This window comes from Sander lucioperca, chromosome 3 (genome assembly GCF_008315115.2).
Source record: "Sander lucioperca isolate FBNREF2018 chromosome 3, SLUC_FBN_1.2, whole genome shotgun sequence".
NCBI lineage: Eukaryota > Metazoa > Chordata > Actinopteri > Perciformes > Percidae > Sander > Sander lucioperca.
In genome coordinates, this window is record NC_050175.1 from 13,162,891 (window position 1) to 13,184,037 (window position 21,147).

The following is a 21,147-nucleotide window of genomic DNA, read 5'->3' on the forward strand; positions in this document are numbered from 1 at the left end:
GGTGTGGAGGGAGGGCGTGCTTTTTCATATCATTCAGTAAATGTTGGGAAGGGGTGTTGAAGAGTCCTATCACACACCTTACAGAAGGACACAACCCCTTCCTCCTGGAGACAGAGAGAGAGAGCACAGAAAGGAAATGGGGGGAAACAGAAGACACAACGACAGGAGACAAAATGCAAGGCAAGACAGGCGTTAGATACTGGAGAGACAAATGCATGCAAGTCATAAGAAGCCATGGCTGCTGCTTCTCAGGTTAGACTGACAGGGAAAATACTTAATGGTGTTTCAAACCCAACACACAGGTTTGTAGGGGTTTAACTCAATACTTACAAAAGGGCAACACATGTTATACACAAGGGGGATTAGATGTAGGAAAATAGTGATGGAGTACAAAGAAAGTTATTGAGGAACTGTAGTAGAGGTAGAAGTCGAAAAGGTGATATTAGCAAACTGAACTACATGTCAGATAAGTCTATTGGATGGTTAAGTACAGAGCTGATGGAAGCATTACAGCACAGCATCACTGTTGGGGTCAATTCACTTTCACTTCATGTAAATGTCATCTGAAATGATCATTTACATGATCATGACACAGCATTTATTTCACAGCAGAACTGATCTGAGGATGGATGTTTAAGCCTTTATATTAACTGGCACCAACCTTGCCGAAGTGTCCTTCAGGAGAATCCTTTGAAGCCCTGGGGACACTGTTCTTTAGCTAACCTTGTGATTTGATCTTGCAGTGTAAGGATGCAGATCATTGCATTACTACATTGTAATAATGTATATATGATATGACTTTTCTTAAACTTCTTTTAATTCAGGAATATCATAATTTAATTGAAAGTGAATTGCCTCAAAACTTGACACAGACACAGCAGACAGATGCACTTAGGTAGGCACAGACCTGTTTGCCACCCATGGACTCAAACATCTTCTCCAGTTGGACACGGAGCTGCTGAATGTTGTTGAGGATGATGCAGGGCTGTAAAAGTACAACAATTAATACAACTAGATTGTTTAGTGTAGTGCAGTGTATGATTCAATGTGTCAGAAGAACATCAACTATATATTTATTGGTGTTGAAATCCTACAAAAAACACATTACATTTACTATTTTTTTTAAAGCTGTAAGCATTGTACTCTAACAGTTTGTAAGCTTGAGACTAGCCCATTTTAATGTAACACATTCTCGGAAGGGAAAAAACAGTAAAAATCCATCAGTTTTGGTTTCCTGACACATCATTAATACAAAGATGCTAGGTTTCTGCGCGACATCGACAGTCAGCAGGGAAACACAATACATAATACAACAGGGAGGGAAATGTCTGTACTAAGTACGTCAGGCATTATCGATTCTCAGCTGCACAAGTTTAACAGATGACAGACATTAATCACACTGCTTTTTATGGAGTCTGTGAGCAGAATTACTCACTTCAGTCAGTCACAGATTATGTACATTATCTGCCCAAAAAACAAACATAGAACGCCCCAAAATTATGATAGTGGTATAATGGATGGTAGTAAAATGATAATTCTGTGCCCCACAGGAGAAGGATGATTGGTGTCTTTCAATCCACATAGCAGCCAATAGTGTCTCCGCGGCAGCACATAATGGCTTGCTCTCAACTAGATTTATAAGCATATTTGTACGGGAGTGATAAGATATTTTAAATCTGAATGAAAGCGATGTAGATTTCCCTCAGCTCATTATATCTAGCTTGAGAGAAGTTAATAAATAGAAGGTAATAAATATAGAATAAAGGGTTTGGTCAGCTAACACTTGTATTGGATATGTTTTAATCTATCAGTTAAGTGGCAGGGGCAGCTGTGACATCACTTAGGACTTCATATACCAAAGAGAAAAAAGACAGCTATTTCCCAGTGGTTTGTTTATTGATTTACAGTGTTTGGTGGTGTAATGCTGTACGAATAGGGTGATGCTAAGATAACCAATTTGTCTGCAAATATAATTTTAATGAAATGTATTCATCTCAGAACATTGTTTACAAAAGCAGATCTAATTTTTATCTTATAAAATATTACATTCAGTATTGTGACTTTTTTGGGGCAGCCTCACAGCAAGAAGGTTCTGAGTTCAACCTGCCGACCGGCTGGTGTCTTTTTGGTGTGAAATTTGCATGTTCTCCCTGTGCCTGCGTGGGATTTCTCAGGCTGCTCTGGCTTCCTCCCACAGTTTAAAGACATGCAGGTTAGATTAATTGGTGACTAAAAAAACCCGTAGGTGTGAATGATGAATGTTTCAGCCCCGTGATTGACTGGCGACCTCCTGTCCAGAATGTACCCCGCCTCTTGCCCAATGTCAGCTAGGATTGGCTCCAGCCCCCCGCGCCCCATGGATAAGCAGGTACAGTATAGCTACAGTAAAGGATGGAATGTGACTTTTGTCTAATCTGTGCATTTCTATGTAAAATACTGTATACTTTCACCCCTTTAGGCTTTTGAAAATCATTAAAGCAAACTGAAGTAAGATCAAACTTTGAACAACTCATGTCCACACTATGGCCTCTGTGGCAGTAACAAGCCACAACAGTTGGGAGCCACTGCTCTAGATTATCATCTTTACTTATACTACTGCTCTCTTTTAATGTTTTATGTTTCAGTTTGTTGGCAGCAAAAACAGACACACAGTACGTTCTCAGGTTAGGAAAGATGGCTATGATGTGGGTCAAGTACTATATACGTGGCAGTACTATTAGGTTGAATTTGATGTAATCGTGCCACTGTACAACTCCATCTGCCTCTTATTTCCTTTTTTCCATCATCTGTCCGCTCAGTGCTGTCTCGAGGACATGTCCTGTTTTCTCTGGGACAATTGTAATGAGCCTGTCAACACTGTAAAGAAACATCTGCCTCCTCCACTAGTACCCTGTGTGTTATCTCTCACTTCAACTTCAACGACCAGTGAGGATAATTAGGCCCCTAAGAAGGCTCTGCATTTAGTCATCTATCACATTAAACAATAGACTGTGAGGCCAGAAAATACCAATGACTTTTCCCCATCAGCTATGGGTTGTGAGATGAATAATTGCATCTCAGTTAAAAGAGACAGTTTGTTAAGTGCATTACAAAAGGCAAGGCAGGGCTCAGCGTCGAACAGACTGAACTGCTGTTAGAGACAATTATCATGGAAACACCATCATCTGACTAACCAGATTTGCAATTTGACCAAAACCACTCAATGTAACCTTTGCTATTAATGCTTGCAAACTTACCACATTCTCCTTACTCAAATACAAAGGAAAGTCCTTGGATATGATTGCAGCATATTGCAGAAGAACTTTGTTGATAGTCTGCAGAGAGGGAGAGAGACACATTTATAATTACAGTTTGTTTGCCGTTCTATTATTGAATTTCTGGAACTCACTGAGAAGATCTAAGCAGTCACAACCTAATAACCAGATAATATCAAACTGAATAAATACGCCACAGTGACTCCTCAGATCAATGGCAAACTCTTTAACTGTGAGTTATTACGCCCCACAGGAGTATGGGGGGTGGGGGGGATTTCCAAGAGCCTGACCTTCGCAAAACGGCACATGAAGTGAGCCAGAGCCTGTGGGTTCGGACACTCCAGCTTCTTGATAATCTCAAAATTCTGGTTTAGTTGAGTGAACACATCCACTACCGAACATGAGAAGAGGGCGTGCTCCGAGGTTTGCTGGAACTGTTGCAGCATAGAGAGGAGGAGAGAGGGACATGAGGGTGGAAAAAGTGATGGGGGGGTGGGTGGAAGAAGGAAAAGAGAGAAAGAGACAAATGTAAGTTCTCAGATCTAAAGACCTTTAAGCACCTCCGAATAGTGAGACATTATGTTGGCACAGTGAAGAGAACGTTTGATTAATGTACCAATTACTGTATAACTACATCACTCACAGAGCAGAACTCTAGACCACTTACTGCTGATTACACTAACAGGTTTACTGTTATATGTGACTGCCAGGTAACTGCTGAGGTGCATTTATTAAAAGTTCCCACTTAAACCATCTGAAACTCTTTAGAGTTATCTCTTGAACGCATATGAATTCCTGCATTTATTCACGATTGACACAAAAGTCATAATCAATCATATTTTTCATGTGTTTAGGTAAAGATGAATCAAATCAATCATTTTAACTTTTAACTTTGTTCAGTGGACATCCTGGGTTACAATAATCACACAATCTGAAACTTATAGTGCTATGCAATGTTTGTATGCGCTGACAATGCATCAATATTTTGCGATAATTTCTTTGCCAAATGTGTTTTGTGAAGCTTTTCACACACTTCCTGTGATTATTGTCTAATATCCTTCAGTGCCTCTTACTGCCCTGAAAATCAAGGTTTTGCTTCCAGATTGTATTAATTTTTAATTGAAATTTCATTCATATTCCTGTCTTGTGATGTCTCAGGGCGAGGAGTGTTTTTGACCGTGTCAAATCTTCTCTTCTTAGCAGACCGTCCTTGTGAATAAGAAATAGGTCTTAAGTGGCTTGGTCGGTTAATACATAAAGATACACATTGACTTATAATTCAATGCTATACTTACTCCATCTTTCTTGTCCCTTTCCAGTGCTCCATTGAGGAAATCCATGGCAACATCCTCGTTCTCATCAAGCCACTGAATGACAAATGGCTCAAACCACCTAAAGAAAAAAACCTTTCTATAATCAAATCATAGCTGGAAGGTTTTTTTTTTAGCTTTAGAGGACTATATGAGTCAGGGCTTAGTATATAAGAAGAAATCTGAGGCCAAGGCTTTTTGGCTTTTTTTTTTAATTATAGTATTTTAGAGAAATCAATGAAAATGGATTGTATGCTGAAAATACCACACAGATGTCAGTGTGGTTTTGGCCAAGGCTGGCTCAGGTTTCAGTTTGTGGACAGAATTGACTTCGAGGCTCAGACAGAGGACAGCAGAGGACAGGACAGAGGAAGTACATTTGTTAGTAGAATAATAATGCTGAGCTTGTCCTCAAAGCAACGGATGTCCCCCCAAAACAGCTTTGTACTCTGGCTAAGGGCATCTGCTTCAGGAGGGAGAGCCAATAAATAATGTGGGTGTGGCGACAGAGAAAGAGAATAGACAGGCAGACGAAAGAGTAAGACTGTGTGTGTGTGTGTGTGTGTGTGTGTGTGTGTGTGTGTGTGTGTGTGTCTGAGACAGTGTTAGGAGGGGGAGGGTGACTCATTACACTGATAGACTGGGAAGATGGGAAAGGCCATTGCGTTCTGTGCTTGCATTACACGTGTTTACATGCAACTATCCCTGCTTTACTGCAAATGATTATGCATGCACACTGTAAAACAGGGCTACGTGAAAAGAAGAACTAAAACTTGCTTTTAGGCTATACATGTGTCTCCTCATCCAAAACAGTTCATCATCAGCTTGTTGGAATAGACTGCCAGCACAGATTACAGGAACATGACAGTGTTACAGATTCAGTTTTAGCCAGAAACTAATCTGAACTGCCACCTCCGTACAATATTCTGCACCATAAATGAACACTGAAATGTGTAATGTTGACAATTTTTTGAAGCAAACAAAATCATCTGTGCTCATCTTAACTTGTTCAACATTGAACAATTTGACATTTTACTTTTATTGCAACATTTCTCTCAACTCTGAGTCACTCAAACCTTTCCTCTTAGTTTCCTGTTTGTTTTAACAAGCAGCCTGTTCATGTTCTATTACGCATTAGTAATCAAATTCTACTATATATATATATATAATTATATATACACACACTTTTTTTTCTCAGTCTTTGCTGCAATTTCCCATAACAGTGTATGTATAATGTATGTGTGTATGCATGTTTGAGCGTCTCACATGTGGGTGAAAATGAGAGGACTTACAGAGAATACTCAGGTGGAACATTCTTGAAGGCCGGCAGGTCACGAACATACTCATTATGGAACCATTTGACTTTGAAGTGAAGATTCATGTATTCAGTACTTTTGCATAGGCGGTGCTTGTCATGCTCTGTAATGCAGATTAAAACATTAGAATCACGCGTTAGCATATATAGTATATCCAGTGAAGTCATAATTCTTAAACAGAGAAACCTTGTTTTTAAATACTTATGGAGTCTAACACTTACAAACACGTCTGGACTGACCAAAGAGGTTAAATTGTAGGGCAGCACGGCAACATCAAATTGGCAGTCTGACACAATAAACATGTTGCATGTGCTCTGGACAATAAAACAGCACAGAACTGCTCCCTCCTCCAAAACACTCAAAAGCACAAGTATAGACACACACTCACACACACTTCAGTCAGGAACACTCTTGTCATAGATTTAACCATTTATTGCAACAAATGGAAATACAGTTATACTTGGCGATGAAGACTCTGTTCTGATGATGCTCCCTGGATCAGCCAAGCCGCATGCTAAGATGACACAGGGAGCACGCTGCTGAGACCCCCCTGTACACAAGAGCAGGCCCAATCCAAGACATAGTTATGATGACACCCAAAACCGGGAAGGTGGAGGCAAGCTTTGCCAGCAGCAGCAGTGTGAGGCAGCATTGGAGTAGCAGGAAGCAGTGAGGAATAGGGAGACATTTAAATGGACCGCCTGATGTGAAAATGGCTGTGATTGGTTGTGACTGGCTGGAATGATAATTCAATTAGTGGGCCTATGACTTCCGTGTCCTGCATGAACTAACACAATGCTTAATTAAAGTAATACGATATATTATGCTCATTTTCAGGTTCATAATTGTATTTAGAGGTTGTACCAGAATAGGTTTATGTGGTTTAATTTTCAGAAAACACCATATATTTGTTGTACTGCACATTGCTGCAGCTCCTCTTTTCACCCTGTGTGTTGAGCTCTCTGTTTAGCTACAGAGTGAGGCATCTCACTTCTGTTCCATCTTTGTTGGGGGTCGCACATGCGCAGTAAGTACTGCTAGCTTGTCATTTGCAGAGCATGAGGGAGTGCCATGCTAGCAGTTGGCGAGCATTATAACGTGTGTTACAAAGTGACGCAAGTTTGTCACGGTAGTAAAGGCTGGACTACAATAGAGCTGTTTGGAGCAGTTTGTGAACAGTGTTTTTTCTAGAAGATGGTAAGTGCCATTGGGGTGGACTTTGGGCTTTTTCACTTTGTAAACCTATAACGTGCACAAAAAGATATATAACACAATTAAGGAAAGGGGAAAAGCCAAAAAGCATAATATGAGCACTTTAATAGAAATCTGCAAATATCTTAATGAGCATAAAAAGACCTGGGTAACAGTGGTTGCTTTTAAATCTGACTTTTTAACAGGCTCAATTATGCAGAGCCTTGAGCTGCCAGGCATAAGAAAGTAAAACAGAGCCTGTGAATGTGTCCAGCTCCCTTCAAAAGAAAGCCCCTGAATGACAAATGGCAAACAAACTAAAACTAAAATGGACTAGACTTTCATGTCAGCAGACAAGGCTGCTGAGTCATTTAGTCCAGCTCGCTGTAGACATTTCAGAACAATTAAACATTTCCATGGTATCCCCTGGAGGACATACTGATGGCGATGGTGCAAGAGAGGGAGTGAGGAAAGAAGAGATAAGGGAAAAGAGAGGAAACCAATGCAGTTGCATTAACATTATATACAAAAGAGTTAAAATATAATTAGGGCTCACCCGAATGCTTCGAAGCTTTCAATCATTGCCATGGTAATAGACATTCAAATCAGCAATCGAATGCTTTATTTTTATATATTGTTTTTATTATTATTATTATTATCAATGTTTCTAAATTAGTTACCTAGACTTTGACTGAAGACAGTCTAAGCAGTGGTAGAAGGTGGCTGGTTGGGAAGACCACAGTCGTCCCCTGACCTTAACCAAAAAACTTTTATTACATAAACCTAACACAACCTTTACCATAGAAGTGGCAGATCTCTCACGTCACTCTCGCGTCACATTCACATGTCAGTCCACATTTGTTTACATAGCGTTGTGTTGTGTAAACACAAAGGCACCCTCAACTGCACTGAACAATAACTCATTAACCTCCCAAACTCGCTCCTAACCCGAGGCAAGTCACCATGCTCTCCCGCTCCCTGTCTCACTCCAACCCTTCCTGTGTGTATTTTTCGGTCTCTCTTACACTCTTAGTGGCTCTGTGTGACTTTTCAGTGTCTTGTTTTCACTTTTTTGTCTAACCATCTCTTTCTTATTTTGTTACTTTTTATAAAGTATGCAAATAGCCATATGACTCGTTTCTCTGTAGCAAAGTGCAGACATCTATTTCTGGTTTGGCAGCTCTTAGTGTTTTCCACAGATAAAATGTGGGGAGCCGTGAAGCTACATGTGATCATAAATGGGTATTTGAGACATACTGGATTTTGCCAGGTGTGAACTCCAATCCATCTCAGCTGTATTTAGACAAAATATGGCTATGTCTGGGCACAAGGCTAAATAAGCTGGAAATAAAAAGGTTTGTGATAGATTTCTTTTTTAATTTTAAAGAGGTGCTTCCAAATGGTAAAGAAGGAATAAAGACACACATATTTGCACACTGTTTGGCAGATACAATATTCATACATTCACCCAACATCAAAGACATTTTTAAATCCATGCATTGCACCCTGGCTGTCGTGCCTTAATCCTGATAAGAACCTTGGTGCTTACTCTGATGAATAGGGCATACCCTGTCTACCTACACTCCTCTCTAAGCTTGGAGGGAAATATTTACATATATGTAATTAACATATTTACCTGTGAATAATGTATTCAAATGCACAATGCAATATTTTATCCTTGGAATGGAGAAGATAGTGAGTGTTCAACTCAGTTTATATTATATATTTATTTATATTAGTGACTGCTGCTCATTTTTAACCTGCTTTTGAAACTGAGGTTGGACTGCATTAAAAAAAAAAAAAAAAAAAAAGGATTAGGATCAACTTACATTTGTGTTATAAATATATATATTATTAAAAACAATGTAGTCAGTGTTTCCCCTATATTCATTCTGCAGTGTCACAACAGCAGAATGATGAGCTCGTGTTTCACCGAATGCAGGGACTGCTGAAATACATGGACACGGACTGGCGAGACACGTCTGCCGCAGCATGTCCGCAGCAGAGCTGCTACACTGACCACCTGTGTGGGCATCACGCTGCACACACGGAGCAGATGAGAGACAGGAGTGAAGTGAAGATAACATTGTCGGTACCGGTTAACAGGCTCTGTAGTGAACGACAAGCTAATGTGCTGATAGATTCTGTGTTTTAAATAAGTGCTGTGCGGTGGATCTAATTTATGTGAAGAGTGGGTAAATATTCCGAAGTTCCTTTAAATAGTTAAAGAAAAGAAACCTGAAAAATGTCTCTGATACATCTATAGACCACATACTGTGTAAGAAAAGGTGGATAGTTGCCATAGCCACCATGGCTTAACACATACAGTAGGAAACAGATTGTCAGAATCAGATGAGCAGAAAATCACAGTATAGGCAAGTGGTCTGAAAGAAATGTATTACAAAAACAGCCCAGAGTAAAATCTATAAATATCCGATGAAATGAGAAATAAAAAATGTTTTGTGTTAAGCAGCAAGCCTATTTATTCAAGTCATTTTCTCCACTTCTGTAGCTCAGCGTAAATTCTTTCAGGGAGACTTCAATAACTTTCGAGGGAGTCACTTTTTAGTTAAACCAATCAGAATCAGCCATGTATTTCACAAGCCAATCACAGCATGACATCCATGTTTTAAATCCGTTCTCTCCTCTGCAGCTGTCAGTAGTCATTTCAGGCAAGAGTGCAACCCTCCTCCTCCCCTTCCACCTCCAGGCATCTTCACCCACGGCACTCTCGGTCTTCTTCCAGCTGACCGCTCCCTTCGACTCTTTCGATCTGGTCTTCGTGCCCCTTCACCGCCACCACCAGTGTCTAGACTCCATGGGGGGATTTGTCTGGGTTTTTCTAACCCTTTAAAAACATATCCGAAGTCTCTCCTTGAAATACAGTTAAGCCTAAGGTGGAGTTTGTTCAACATGCACATATAGATTGTTACATATTTATACAAATCCCAGAAGACACACTATTAGACTGTTTAAAGTTGTGCAATATTTTACCGATAGCTGATATGAAAAGCCACAATGATACCAGCACCTTAGGGTTATTTTCTTTTGGAGCCAAACACTCGGAGAGGGCAGGGATCGCTGCTTTCATCAACACCTAACCTTCATGGCCGGAGTAGTTTTGATGGCTGAAATTGGCGAGGGAGGATTTAAGGTTTCACCTGGATTCACCTAGTCAGTCTGCGTCATTGAAGGAGCAGGTGGCTTAAACATTGTGAATTTTTAGTCGAGATTGTTTTACTAGAGAAGACCTGAAGTTATTCTGCCGCAGAGGCTGCGTTATATCTTCGCAGAGCGATCCACAGTGAGAGCAGAGGCTGCGTAATATCTGAGCAGAGAGATCCACTGTGGCAGTTCCACTTTAATAACTGAGCTGGCACTGCAAGGCAGCCTATACACATACAGGATGGACACACACATGCACACAATCACAGTTTGTCAACCTTTCTGCTCTACGCTCTGACTGCGCACAAACACACCCACACAGTCACACACACATAGACCCCCCCCCCACACACACACACACACACACACACACACACACACACACACACACACACACACACACACACACACACACACACACACCTAAAGAAAGCAGATGGAGGTCAGTTGGGTGACAGAAAAGTAGGGGTCAGCAGGTGTTTTGTTTGGTGCTGCCAGACAGGTTGTGCTAGCTTGCTATATGTGAGCGTTTGCAGAGCGTGTGTTCACATTGCATCCACTCAAACACATGTACTATATACAGTATATACCTGTACGTTATCAATGTAGTAGGTTTCTACTGCTCCAAATTAGTTGCTGTTTAAAAAAAACACATTACTGCTTGACTAGAAGGTTTAAATGACACGCATAAACCAAATTTGTATACAAAAAATTCAATGAGATATGCACACAAGTAAAAACATTTGGTGCATCTGAGTTAAGGAAAGAGTGAAGAGTTTCTACAAATATCATACCAGACATCAAATCTATGAAGATTAATTTAATGTAACAAAAGTACAAACGGCATCAAAAACGTCGGAGCAGTCTTAAGCTTGTTAGATGCACTGCACACTTGTTATGCTTTTCTAAGTTACAGTAACAACTGTATTGAAAAAATTGCGATTCTTAGATCAATACTACTAGAGGAGATATAACTACAATATTTGTTCTGAGAGTGGCTTTAGAGGAAAGCTAATGCAAAGCAGAAATGTACATCCTGGAGAGCGCATGAATATGCTTATATTTCTTATCTACAAGTGGGGACTTTGGCCTGATGGTGGCACCAGAGCAAAGGCCAGGGTTACAAAAGATATTAGGATACATCCTAATGGAACTTTAATATTAATTAATTAATAATTTTAATATAATAATTTTCTAAGAACAGCATGAGGAGTATGCACTATTGTCTTAGATAAGCATTTCTGATTCATTGTCTTACAAATACGAATGTAGTCTAACAAACAATGCTCTATATTCTTTAACTGAATTTCATTTACTGAATGGAGTGGCTCATGGTACCAGCCAAATTATCTGCAATAACACTTTTCTTTCGAAAGCTGTGGTATGAAGACAGAAATAGAGGTTAAAAGAGGGTTAAGTTCTTGAAAAGCTTTCATCTTTCAAAACCCTTCACTTTAGGAGTCATGAAGCTCATATTCTCTCTCTAGAAAATGGAAGTACAGAGGGACAGAATGCGCTTCTTTGCACACTCTGAATGAAAGCAAAAGGAAATAATTTTCCATTCACTAGGCCCTATGTGATTGTTTGAATAGAGGAGAGAATCTGAAGGAAATGAGGTCGCAGGGGGCAGTGTTTTAAAAAATACTGCAACAAAACATAAAAAAGATGCCTGACTTCAGAATGAGCCATCTGTTTGTTTTTTTTTAAGAAAATGGTTTTGAATTTTTTTGTACTGAAGAATTCCAGCTAAAAATGTTGGCGGCAACAGACATTTTTTCTTTCTTCTCAGAAATGTAATTTATCATTAACTGATGAATTTCACTTCCACGACAGGAATTATTCTGTAAAAGCTGAGGTGTAAGATTGTTTCAAATGGGCAATCTGTCATTTTGGAAGGTAAATCAATTCCTATTTTTTTGGATTGACATATTTAAAAAAACATTCAACATACTGTGTATGTGCAGGCATGTTTGAAAGTGTGCTATTGTATTGTCTTGTAGCATAACAGACTGAAGCAAGCAGCGCTACAATGTGTTATTTTACTGATATTGAAGTTTTCTTTATCCATTTGTAAGGCATTTTTGTGCCCTGCACACTATGAATGATGCAACGTTTTTAAGAGGGACACAATGCACTGAGAATAAATGCCTAAGGACCAGGGGGCTACATTACAGAAACTTCCTATCTTTTTAAGTTAAGATAGGAAGAGCCTAAGATAGGATTTTTTCCAGTTTGGTATTAAGGAAGCAAATCCTAACTTAAGTAAGGATAGGATTGTTGACGTGGGAATTTCTTATCTGAAAAGGCCTTTTTCCTAAATCAGGTCCTAACCCTAATTACCATGGTTACCAAAAAGTCAAGATAAGCTCTGTAAGTTAAAAGGTTTCTGTAATATGGCCCCAGATCTATTTTTACTGCAATGTTAATACGTGGAATATGTTTAGAAGACTTTGATTGCACATTCTTCAACTAGCTGACATATTTTGACAAACAAAAACGCAAGTTTAATGCAGTTATAGCAGGAATGCTGATGAGGCTGCGTTTATAATGAGCTAAATATTCCTATGAAAAATCCCTCTTCTCCCTACATCACTTAACCCTCTCACCACCTTTATCCTCTCTATATATTTGTATCCATAAATATCAGGTAACTGACTACAACAGCTGTGTGCCCCATCGCCTTCTTTCCAACAGGTTAGATTGTTTCATTGTTAACTGCAATATGATGTGATACAGCAGAATAATGACTGTAATTGGTTTGGTTAAATTAGATCGTAAAAAATCATAATCAAATGTTTTTTTTTTATTTAATTAATTGTCTGTTTATGCAATCATGCAAATGGTTTGTGGCACCATACATTAGCAGCTTGCCACTCTCCACTTACTGGACAACAATAGTATGCCTGGAGAAGCCAGTCTGGTCTCTCTTCTTCATTTAGTGAGACACTTTCATTAAGAGCCATTGTGATTGGTACAGCTGTTTAATGGAGATGTGATTCTCTGAGAAGATAATGATTAGTTACCACACCCATCCTATTTATATTCCACTTCTTCTGCGCCTTTGCTAATATATAAACAAAAGTATCAAGTGTACTTGAATACGCTCTCATATTCTGTACACATATGATCTAGCATTGCAATAAGGCCGTTAAAATAGGGCCTTCATATTTTTGTGTGTTACATTATGCATGAGTGTGCGCATCTGTGCATGCATACATAGTTGTATGTGTGTTTGTGCCTTTGTGTCCTGCTGGTGTGGGCGGTCCTGAGGGAGGAGTAGGCTCAAGGTCCCTGGTGAGGATGTCATCTTGTCTGACTCAGCCCACAGGGACAGACAAACTCACAGGAGACTCACTCACTCTCGGCCTCATTGATGTAAATGCTGTGGATATTATGATGAGCTGCATCGGATCACCACGGCATGTCCATACTCTAGTTACCATTCAGTGAATAGATCTATAGGAGTGTGTGGTTAGACAGGTTTGCTCGAGACAAAAGGCTGGAGGACCAGAGTATCAGCCGAGGCCAGTATACAGTAGTTATCTATGTGACATAATTCCTTCATCTTGGCTTCTGACCCAGTTCTGTCAAAGGGCCTCCTAAGCTGTATGACAGGGGCGTACTGACACAGCTCTGCTATGCCACCAGAGCCCACACAGACACAACTCAAACATATAATGCTTTAAGACACGTCCAAACTTATGATTTACTAATGTAAGAGTCCACTCTGCTTCAGTATAGTGAATCACCATTGCAGTGTAGATCTTTAAAACAAATGTCCACTGCAAAATGTAACATTTGGGAAATATTTTGTTTTAAACCTATCAATATAGAAAAAGCCATAAGCTTTTAGCTGAGGCACAGAGAGATTTGAATTGAATGTGCTGTGCTATACTGGAAAGGTACATTAATTGAAATTCAGTTAAATTAATCTATGGATTGAAGCTGTTCCAACAGGCTGAATTTGAGTTAATGGGCTGCTGGAGCATTGGATCTTTAATGACATGCTCCAGAGACCACAGCCATTAAACAGCTATACACAGTGGCTATACAGCATGTACTGTAGAACTTCATCACAGAAGTATTCTGAAGTCTAGACATAGTACATCTCCTCTCGATAATGAATCATTGTTTGATGCCAAAATACAGTGAAATTATTCATATTAATCCATTATTAAGGCACAATTTTGACTGAGGTGACATAGGGGATCTCCTCTCCTTGTCTTAGGGGCCATCCACACGGAGACGGTTTTTGATGCAAACACACATGTTTAGCATCGTTTATGCCGCCCGTCCAAACAAATTGAAAACGCTTTTTTGAAACCTGGTCTCAGGATGAAAAAAATTGAAAACGGCTCCCTTTTGGCTTCGTTTGGACGGCAAATACGAATATGTCCGTATCGGTGATGTCATCGCCACACCCCTCAACCTCTTACCCGCACTAGTGCACGGCCACACACGACTGCGGTGAAGCTAAGCGAGCATATCCCATCTCCATGGTCAAACCAGCTCACTTCATCTAAATACTTTGCCTCTGCTCCCTGACACTTCCCTCTGCCGGTCCTGGATTCTACACAAGATATATTGCTAACGTTATGTAGCTAACGTTAAACATCGCTAAAGTAGCTAACCACTCCAGCAGCGACGTAACGTTAGCTGCTATGGTTATTTGTTTATAAAGTGGAAGTAGACAACTTATCAACTAGCTAGCTAATCTGTCTGCTTATCAACTCCTTGAACGGATTATAGTAACGTTTACCACGGCTTATTGTAGAAAGGCTACCGCAAGAAAAACGTGTAGATTATCAAAAAGACATTGGATCATTAATGTTTGTTTGACTGCCGATGTTAGCTAGCGCGCTGCAATCATGTCCGATGGCAGACAGAATTGCAAAATAAAAAGCAATCCAACAGCACATTATACATTGTAAACAAAGACACGTTTTCTTGCGGCAGCCTTTATAAATTGAACAGTGGTGAAAGTTATTATAGTCCATGGATGTATTAAGAGAACGTTATAGTCTAGCCATGTTATGATGGGAAGTGGAAGTGACTATGCTCTACTTCTCCGTCTTTTGGCGAATTTCTGTAGAAGCAGCGCCGCCTATAGGCCTGGAATATGAAGTAGCGCGTTGAGTCATTTACAAATGGCTCCATTTGGACGCAACTATTCTTGAAACGAATCCAGGGAAGACGGGTAAAAAAAAGATTGTTTTGGTACATGTGGACGTGGCCTTAGTAGTCATACCCTCTGTTTATCTTATCTGGAGGTTGGTGAGCTGGCTCCACACTACCTGATTGATTTAGTACCCTTTTGAGTGTTTATCATGTAGATAATGAATGAAAGAGGACTCTCAGCCATAGTCATTCACTCTCTCACATCCTCCTTTTCTCAGTGTCTTATTTTATCCACTCTCTTTTTGTCTTGCATCCTACCTCTCTTTCTCTCTATATGGTTTTGTATTTTATGTGTTGTTGTTTTTATTAGTTTTATTGTAAAGCACTTTGTGACCCCTCTTGTCTGTGAAAGGTGCTGTATAAATAAATCTCTCTCTCTCTCTCTCGCTCTCTCTCAGAGATTCACACAGAGATGCTAAAATTAGCACCATCCATTTCTGCACCAGCACTGGCACCAAAGGCCTCTGAGCAGAGGGCAGAGGATGCATCAAAGACCTCATTACGTAATGCACATGCACATGTGTGCACACACGCACAGATTCCTCTTTTATTCTCATTCATTTTTTCATACTTACATGCACAACTGAACACTCACACTACTCCACAAATGCACAGACAAACACGCCTACACGCACATACACACAAACGGAGAAACACAGACCAACAAAGCAGGACATTCTGGCCCGCCTCCTTCAGGGTGTCTCTGTCAGCCGCCCTACCAGTTACGTGTCACTTCTTACGTAATCAGGTCACTCTGAGTTACTTCTATTTGTCTGAATGAGAAATACAGGCAGCAACCTGGACCTGTACCTACTACTCCCACCTCATTCATTGTGTAAAAGCACAAAGAGTACATGCACGAGTGAAGGAATATGCACATGCACACTGCAGCATGCAAATGTGAACAGCATGCAATGTGAAAGTACCCCTTTCATCTTAAGGACCACAATGGAAACAAGCCTTTGGGCTTTATTGTGTTTTTTATCCTTTTGTACACCTCTTGTTAATTGTTGTTCAATAAAGTTTTCAGTCAATCAATCAATCAATCAATCAATCAAAAGTGCACTTTTCTGCAGCTTTTCTACTGATCATCTCAACTCGCACACACAGTTAAAAAAACGGAGGCAGTGACATTGTTTGACAGTATGGCGGCGGGAGGAAATCTCACACAAGGGAATTAAAGAAATAAATGCCTTTTTGAGTACATTTCTTACTCGCAGAAGAATACTGCCCAATCACTTTTATTAAACAATGGACACAAAACATTTAATCAAAGATGACCTCGCAATCAACTGCTAGCGTTCCTCCGTGAATGTGCAGCCGAATTATTGTTTTGTGACTGATCTTTGTAGAAAGCAGTGAGCCGTTTCAATCATTGGAATGATTAAATCCTGTGTGGTTTCACTGATTTCTTTTACGTATAACCAAATATTGTTCTTTTCTGTAGCCACACATCTTTCTTTTTTTTAGATCTAACACAGACACACATGTACTGTTGTGTTCAGAATAATAGCAGTGTGTTTAAAAAAAGTGAATAATGCTCAAAATCCTTAGCTTTTAATTCCATAATATCAATGCATTGGGAACACTGCACATTCAATTCCAAATCAAAACATGACCAAAATTGATCAAGTTTGTGTTATACCTTTACAGAAAGTCAAGAAAAAGGAATATTAGGCTGTTCACAAAAATAGCAGTATTTGCATTTTTCTTTACAAACTCAAGCATTTACTGTATAAACTAAAACATATCTCAATGGTTTGCTTTACTTTGAATCACTGCACTAATATTTAGTTGCATAACCATTATTTCTGAGAACTGCTTCACATCTGTGTTGCATGGAGTCGACCAACTTCTGGCACCTGTGAACAGGTATTCCAGCCCAGGACGATTGAACTACATTCTACAATTCCTCTGCATTACTGGGTTTTGCCTCAGAAACAGCATTTTTGATGTCACCCAACAAGTTTTCTATGGGATTGAGGTCTGTGGATTGGGCTGGCCACTCCATAACATCAATCTTGTTCATCTGGAACCAAGACTTTGCTCGCTTACTGGTGTGTTTTGGGTCATTGTCTTGTTGAAAGACCCATGTCAAAGGCATTTCCTCTTCAGCATAAGGCAACATGACCTCTTCAAGTATTTTGATGTATTGAAACTGATCCATGACCCCTGGTATGCGATAAATAGACCCAACACCACAGTATGAGAAACATCCCCATAACATGATTTTTGCACCACCATGCTTTACTGTCTTCACAGTGTACTGTGGCTTGAATTCAGTGCATGGGGGTCGTCGGACAAACTGTCTGCGGCCCCTAGACCCAAAAAGAACAATTTTGCTCTCATCAGTCCACAAAATGTTGCCCCATTTCTCCTTTGGCCAATCAATGTGTCCTTTGGCAAATTTCAGCCTATTCAGTACGTCTTTTTTTCAGCAATGGGACTTTGCAGGGGCTTCTAGCTGATAGCTTTGCTTCACATAGCCTTCTTCTAGCCATTTTGGCTATTCTTCGATTCATTCGAATGGTAGTTGACCGTTTTTTCCCACGTCATTCAGGCTTTGGATGCCATTTCAAGGCATTTGAAATCATTTTGGCTGAGCAGCCTATCACTTTCTGCACTTCTTTATATGTTTTCCCCTCTCCAATCAACTTTTTAATCAAAGTCCACTGTTCCTCAGAACAATGTCTGGAACGACCCATTTTGCTGAGTATTTCAGTGTAAAATGCACTACAACCAGCATGCACAACATTTGTTTCCTTCCTTCCTTAAATATGGGCCATAATTGACACCTGTTTCTTCACAGAATCAATCACCTCACTAATTGAACACAACACTGCTATTATTTTGAACGTGCCCCTTTCAATTACAGATTCAATTACACAGAATGAGCAGCATGCATGTCACGACTGTTGGGTCTGTTGGTTTTCTATGACTCTACAACACTTACTAGTAAATTATTTGCCATGTAGAAATATCACTTCTACCAAAAAAAATGATTTATGAGGTTAGTGATGTTGGACTGCTATTATTTTGAACACAACTGTATGTGCCAGATACATGTGTCCCTGACCAGGCCAATATAAAAGACAATTTACTTTTCTGTTAAAAGTCATTAACCCCTTTATTTGGGTTAGACTGCTTACACTGCCTGTATTACTCTGCCTTTCAGCAGCTGTTTCTGTACAAATGTAAAGCGAATTTTGAGCGTTTAAAACTTGAAGAAATGCGAATTAGGTACAAGTCCATCAACTGGTTTGGAGCTAATAAACTAGGCTACATTGTAGCTTTGTCAGAAGTTGGCAGATGTCAGTTATTAATGTGAATGGATCATTCATCCAAGAATTTTAAAGATGCACATCATCATCATATTCTGTAACAAAAACTATACTCACATACTTGCGATATTAAGTGTGAGTAATACACAGACCATCTGTTTTTTATGTGGTTTTACAATACATACAGTAAAACACATTATGTGGTTTACAATGTGCATGTTTGCAGCACACTGTTATGCGGTTTATGAGCTGTCAAAATGTCCTTCATTTAATTACTAGCCTGTCTCCACCAAACCAAACCTACAACTGTGACAGCCAGTAGGACCAACAAGAAATGAGCAATAATTCATACAAAGTGCTCCTTTGAGGAACATGACAGTCATGTCCTCCTCCTGGCACGTGTCACTGTGGGCGGGCAGTGATGTACTGAGAAGATGAGGCAAAGCAGGGGAAGAGGGTTCAGGCTCAAGGAGCGAGAAAGAGTATATGTGACTGAGTGCATCCATGATTCTTGTCTCCTTTTGTAACATGGACACAAACACAAACACACACACACAAACACAAACACACACACACACACACACACACACACACACACACACACACACACACAGCCCAAACCTGCTGTGACAGCAGTCAGTAACACCCTAGGTGGTCACATGCCCAGCTGCCCTGACTCAGATATGCACCCATACATATACAGAGAGCCACAATTGCCCTCTGTGTCTCTCTCTCTTTATTGATCTACTTAACTGTGTATATTAGTATACACATTGTATAAGTGAAAAAAGAAAGCCATACATCCTCTGAATGCCCTGAAATCTACTTTGTTGTTGTAAATAGGGATGTTAATAATTAACCAACAATAATAGTGATTAATACTATCAGTTAAACAGAAAAAAAAGAAGAAAAAAAAGTTTGTTGCATTGTAAGAGAACAATGGGTTATATAATCTATTTCTTTAATACAACTCATGGTTGCGTTTTAGGCTCTTTTTTTGCTAAGTTCGAGGATCTCACAACCAACTTCTGGACGGTGCTCATAGCAAATAGCTACGTGACACATGCCACTTTATCAATAAGGATTGGTGAGTTTAATCGGCCGTCCTAACACAGAGTCTGCCAGGCTGCCTTAACTCTACCGGACGGATGAACCTGGTGTGTTGACTGCTTGTCAGTTAATGATTGGTTAATGAGGGTTGGCTATCGGTCATTAAAACATATTTTTTTATTTTTATAATCTAGCTTAGCAGCCCTAGTTTTAAAGTGTCCTGTGGCTGTGATTATTCTAGAGGTCCCAACAGGTCATTTTATACAGTGAGGTCAAGTTTTTAAAAATGGTCTCACTTTCATGAAATGGCTACCATTTTCAGAACAGGCGAAAATAACACATTTGTACCGCATGAGAAAAAAAGCATGGTTTAGCATAAAGTGGGCATGTCTGTAAAGGAGTGATTACACTACAGTTTTAACTTTCTCAACAGAGATGGTATTCTTTTTTTACAATGTCAGAAGGTTGGATTTTGTGCAAAATATTCTGGTTTGTGTTGCAACACAAAACATACAGAGGTCACTATCCTTCCAGTACAAACAAAGACACAGTTTCAGAGAGTATTGCATTGCTAGGTGATGAAACAAGGTTGATGGAGGAATCATTTTCAAAATGCTTTTTCTCTTTAGGGAAAAGGAAGGAGCTGAGGTAACAACTAACAACTATTTGTAACAGAAGACAACAGAAGTCTGAGAATAATTTACTTTACCATCACCACTAATGTGAGATAGAGGGTACTGTTTTCAGTAAACACCAAGGTATCACAGTTCATTTTACAAGGATATGGTGAATGTTAAAAATGATAGATGTAAAAAAAAAAATGAAAAAAGGTTAGGATTAGTGATTTAATGTAAATCTCAGTTCCCATAATCCAGTCATCTTCTTGCTGCTTTATAACTGCTCATTACTTCAGAAATACATATTCATCTCTGCACACACACACACACACACACACACACACACACACACACACACACACACACACACACACACACACACAGCTGAAGCTGCACATGTCATTAGATGCATAAAGATGCATAAAGTCCATTCACATCTCTGTATCCAAAAAGCAGATCACATTTAAAACCACCTCATATACAAAATCATATTGCAGCAGTACAATGTACAGAATCTATGTGTGTCCTGTGTGGGTATATCAATACACTGCAATTTGCTGTGGCACCTGGTTACCATAGCAACGCAAGATGGCTTAGCATGGGGAAAGCGGTACTGTAGGTGTGTGCTGAAAAGATGAGAATAAATCATCAATAAGCTCTTTTGGTGCTCCTCTGCCTTTTCTCTAACACACATTAAAGTAGCAAATACCATCCACTCTGTCATGTCTAGTTCAACACTGGTCCATAGGTTCAACTTTGACTGGGCAAGATATGTATGAAAAAAA

The 21,147-nt window shown here is 39.6% G+C and overlaps 1 protein-coding gene across 7 annotated transcripts in view; it reads right to left on the reverse strand.

The window, feature by feature from the left end:
• Nucleotides 1-21,147, reverse strand: part of LOC116037560 (protein unc-13 homolog C) — a 113,822-nt gene that overhangs the window by 21,685 nt on the left and 70,990 nt on the right. For 5 of the 7 annotated variants that reach the window (XM_031281480.2, XM_035999316.1, XM_031281476.2 and 2 more), the window contains 6 exons: nucleotides 5,857-5,983; nucleotides 4,550-4,646; nucleotides 3,545-3,688; nucleotides 3,237-3,314; nucleotides 908-985; nucleotides 78-104 (listed from right to left, as the gene is read on the reverse strand). In XM_031281480.2, coding sequence (XP_031137340.1) covers nucleotides 78-104; nucleotides 908-985; nucleotides 3,237-3,314; nucleotides 3,545-3,688; nucleotides 4,550-4,646; nucleotides 5,857-5,983 — 551 coding nt within the window. The remainder of the gene's footprint in view (nucleotides 1-77; nucleotides 105-907; nucleotides 986-3,236; nucleotides 3,315-3,544; nucleotides 3,689-4,549; nucleotides 4,647-5,856; nucleotides 5,984-21,147) is intronic. The other 2 variants (XM_031281479.2, XM_031281478.2) reach the window with 1 other exon arrangement.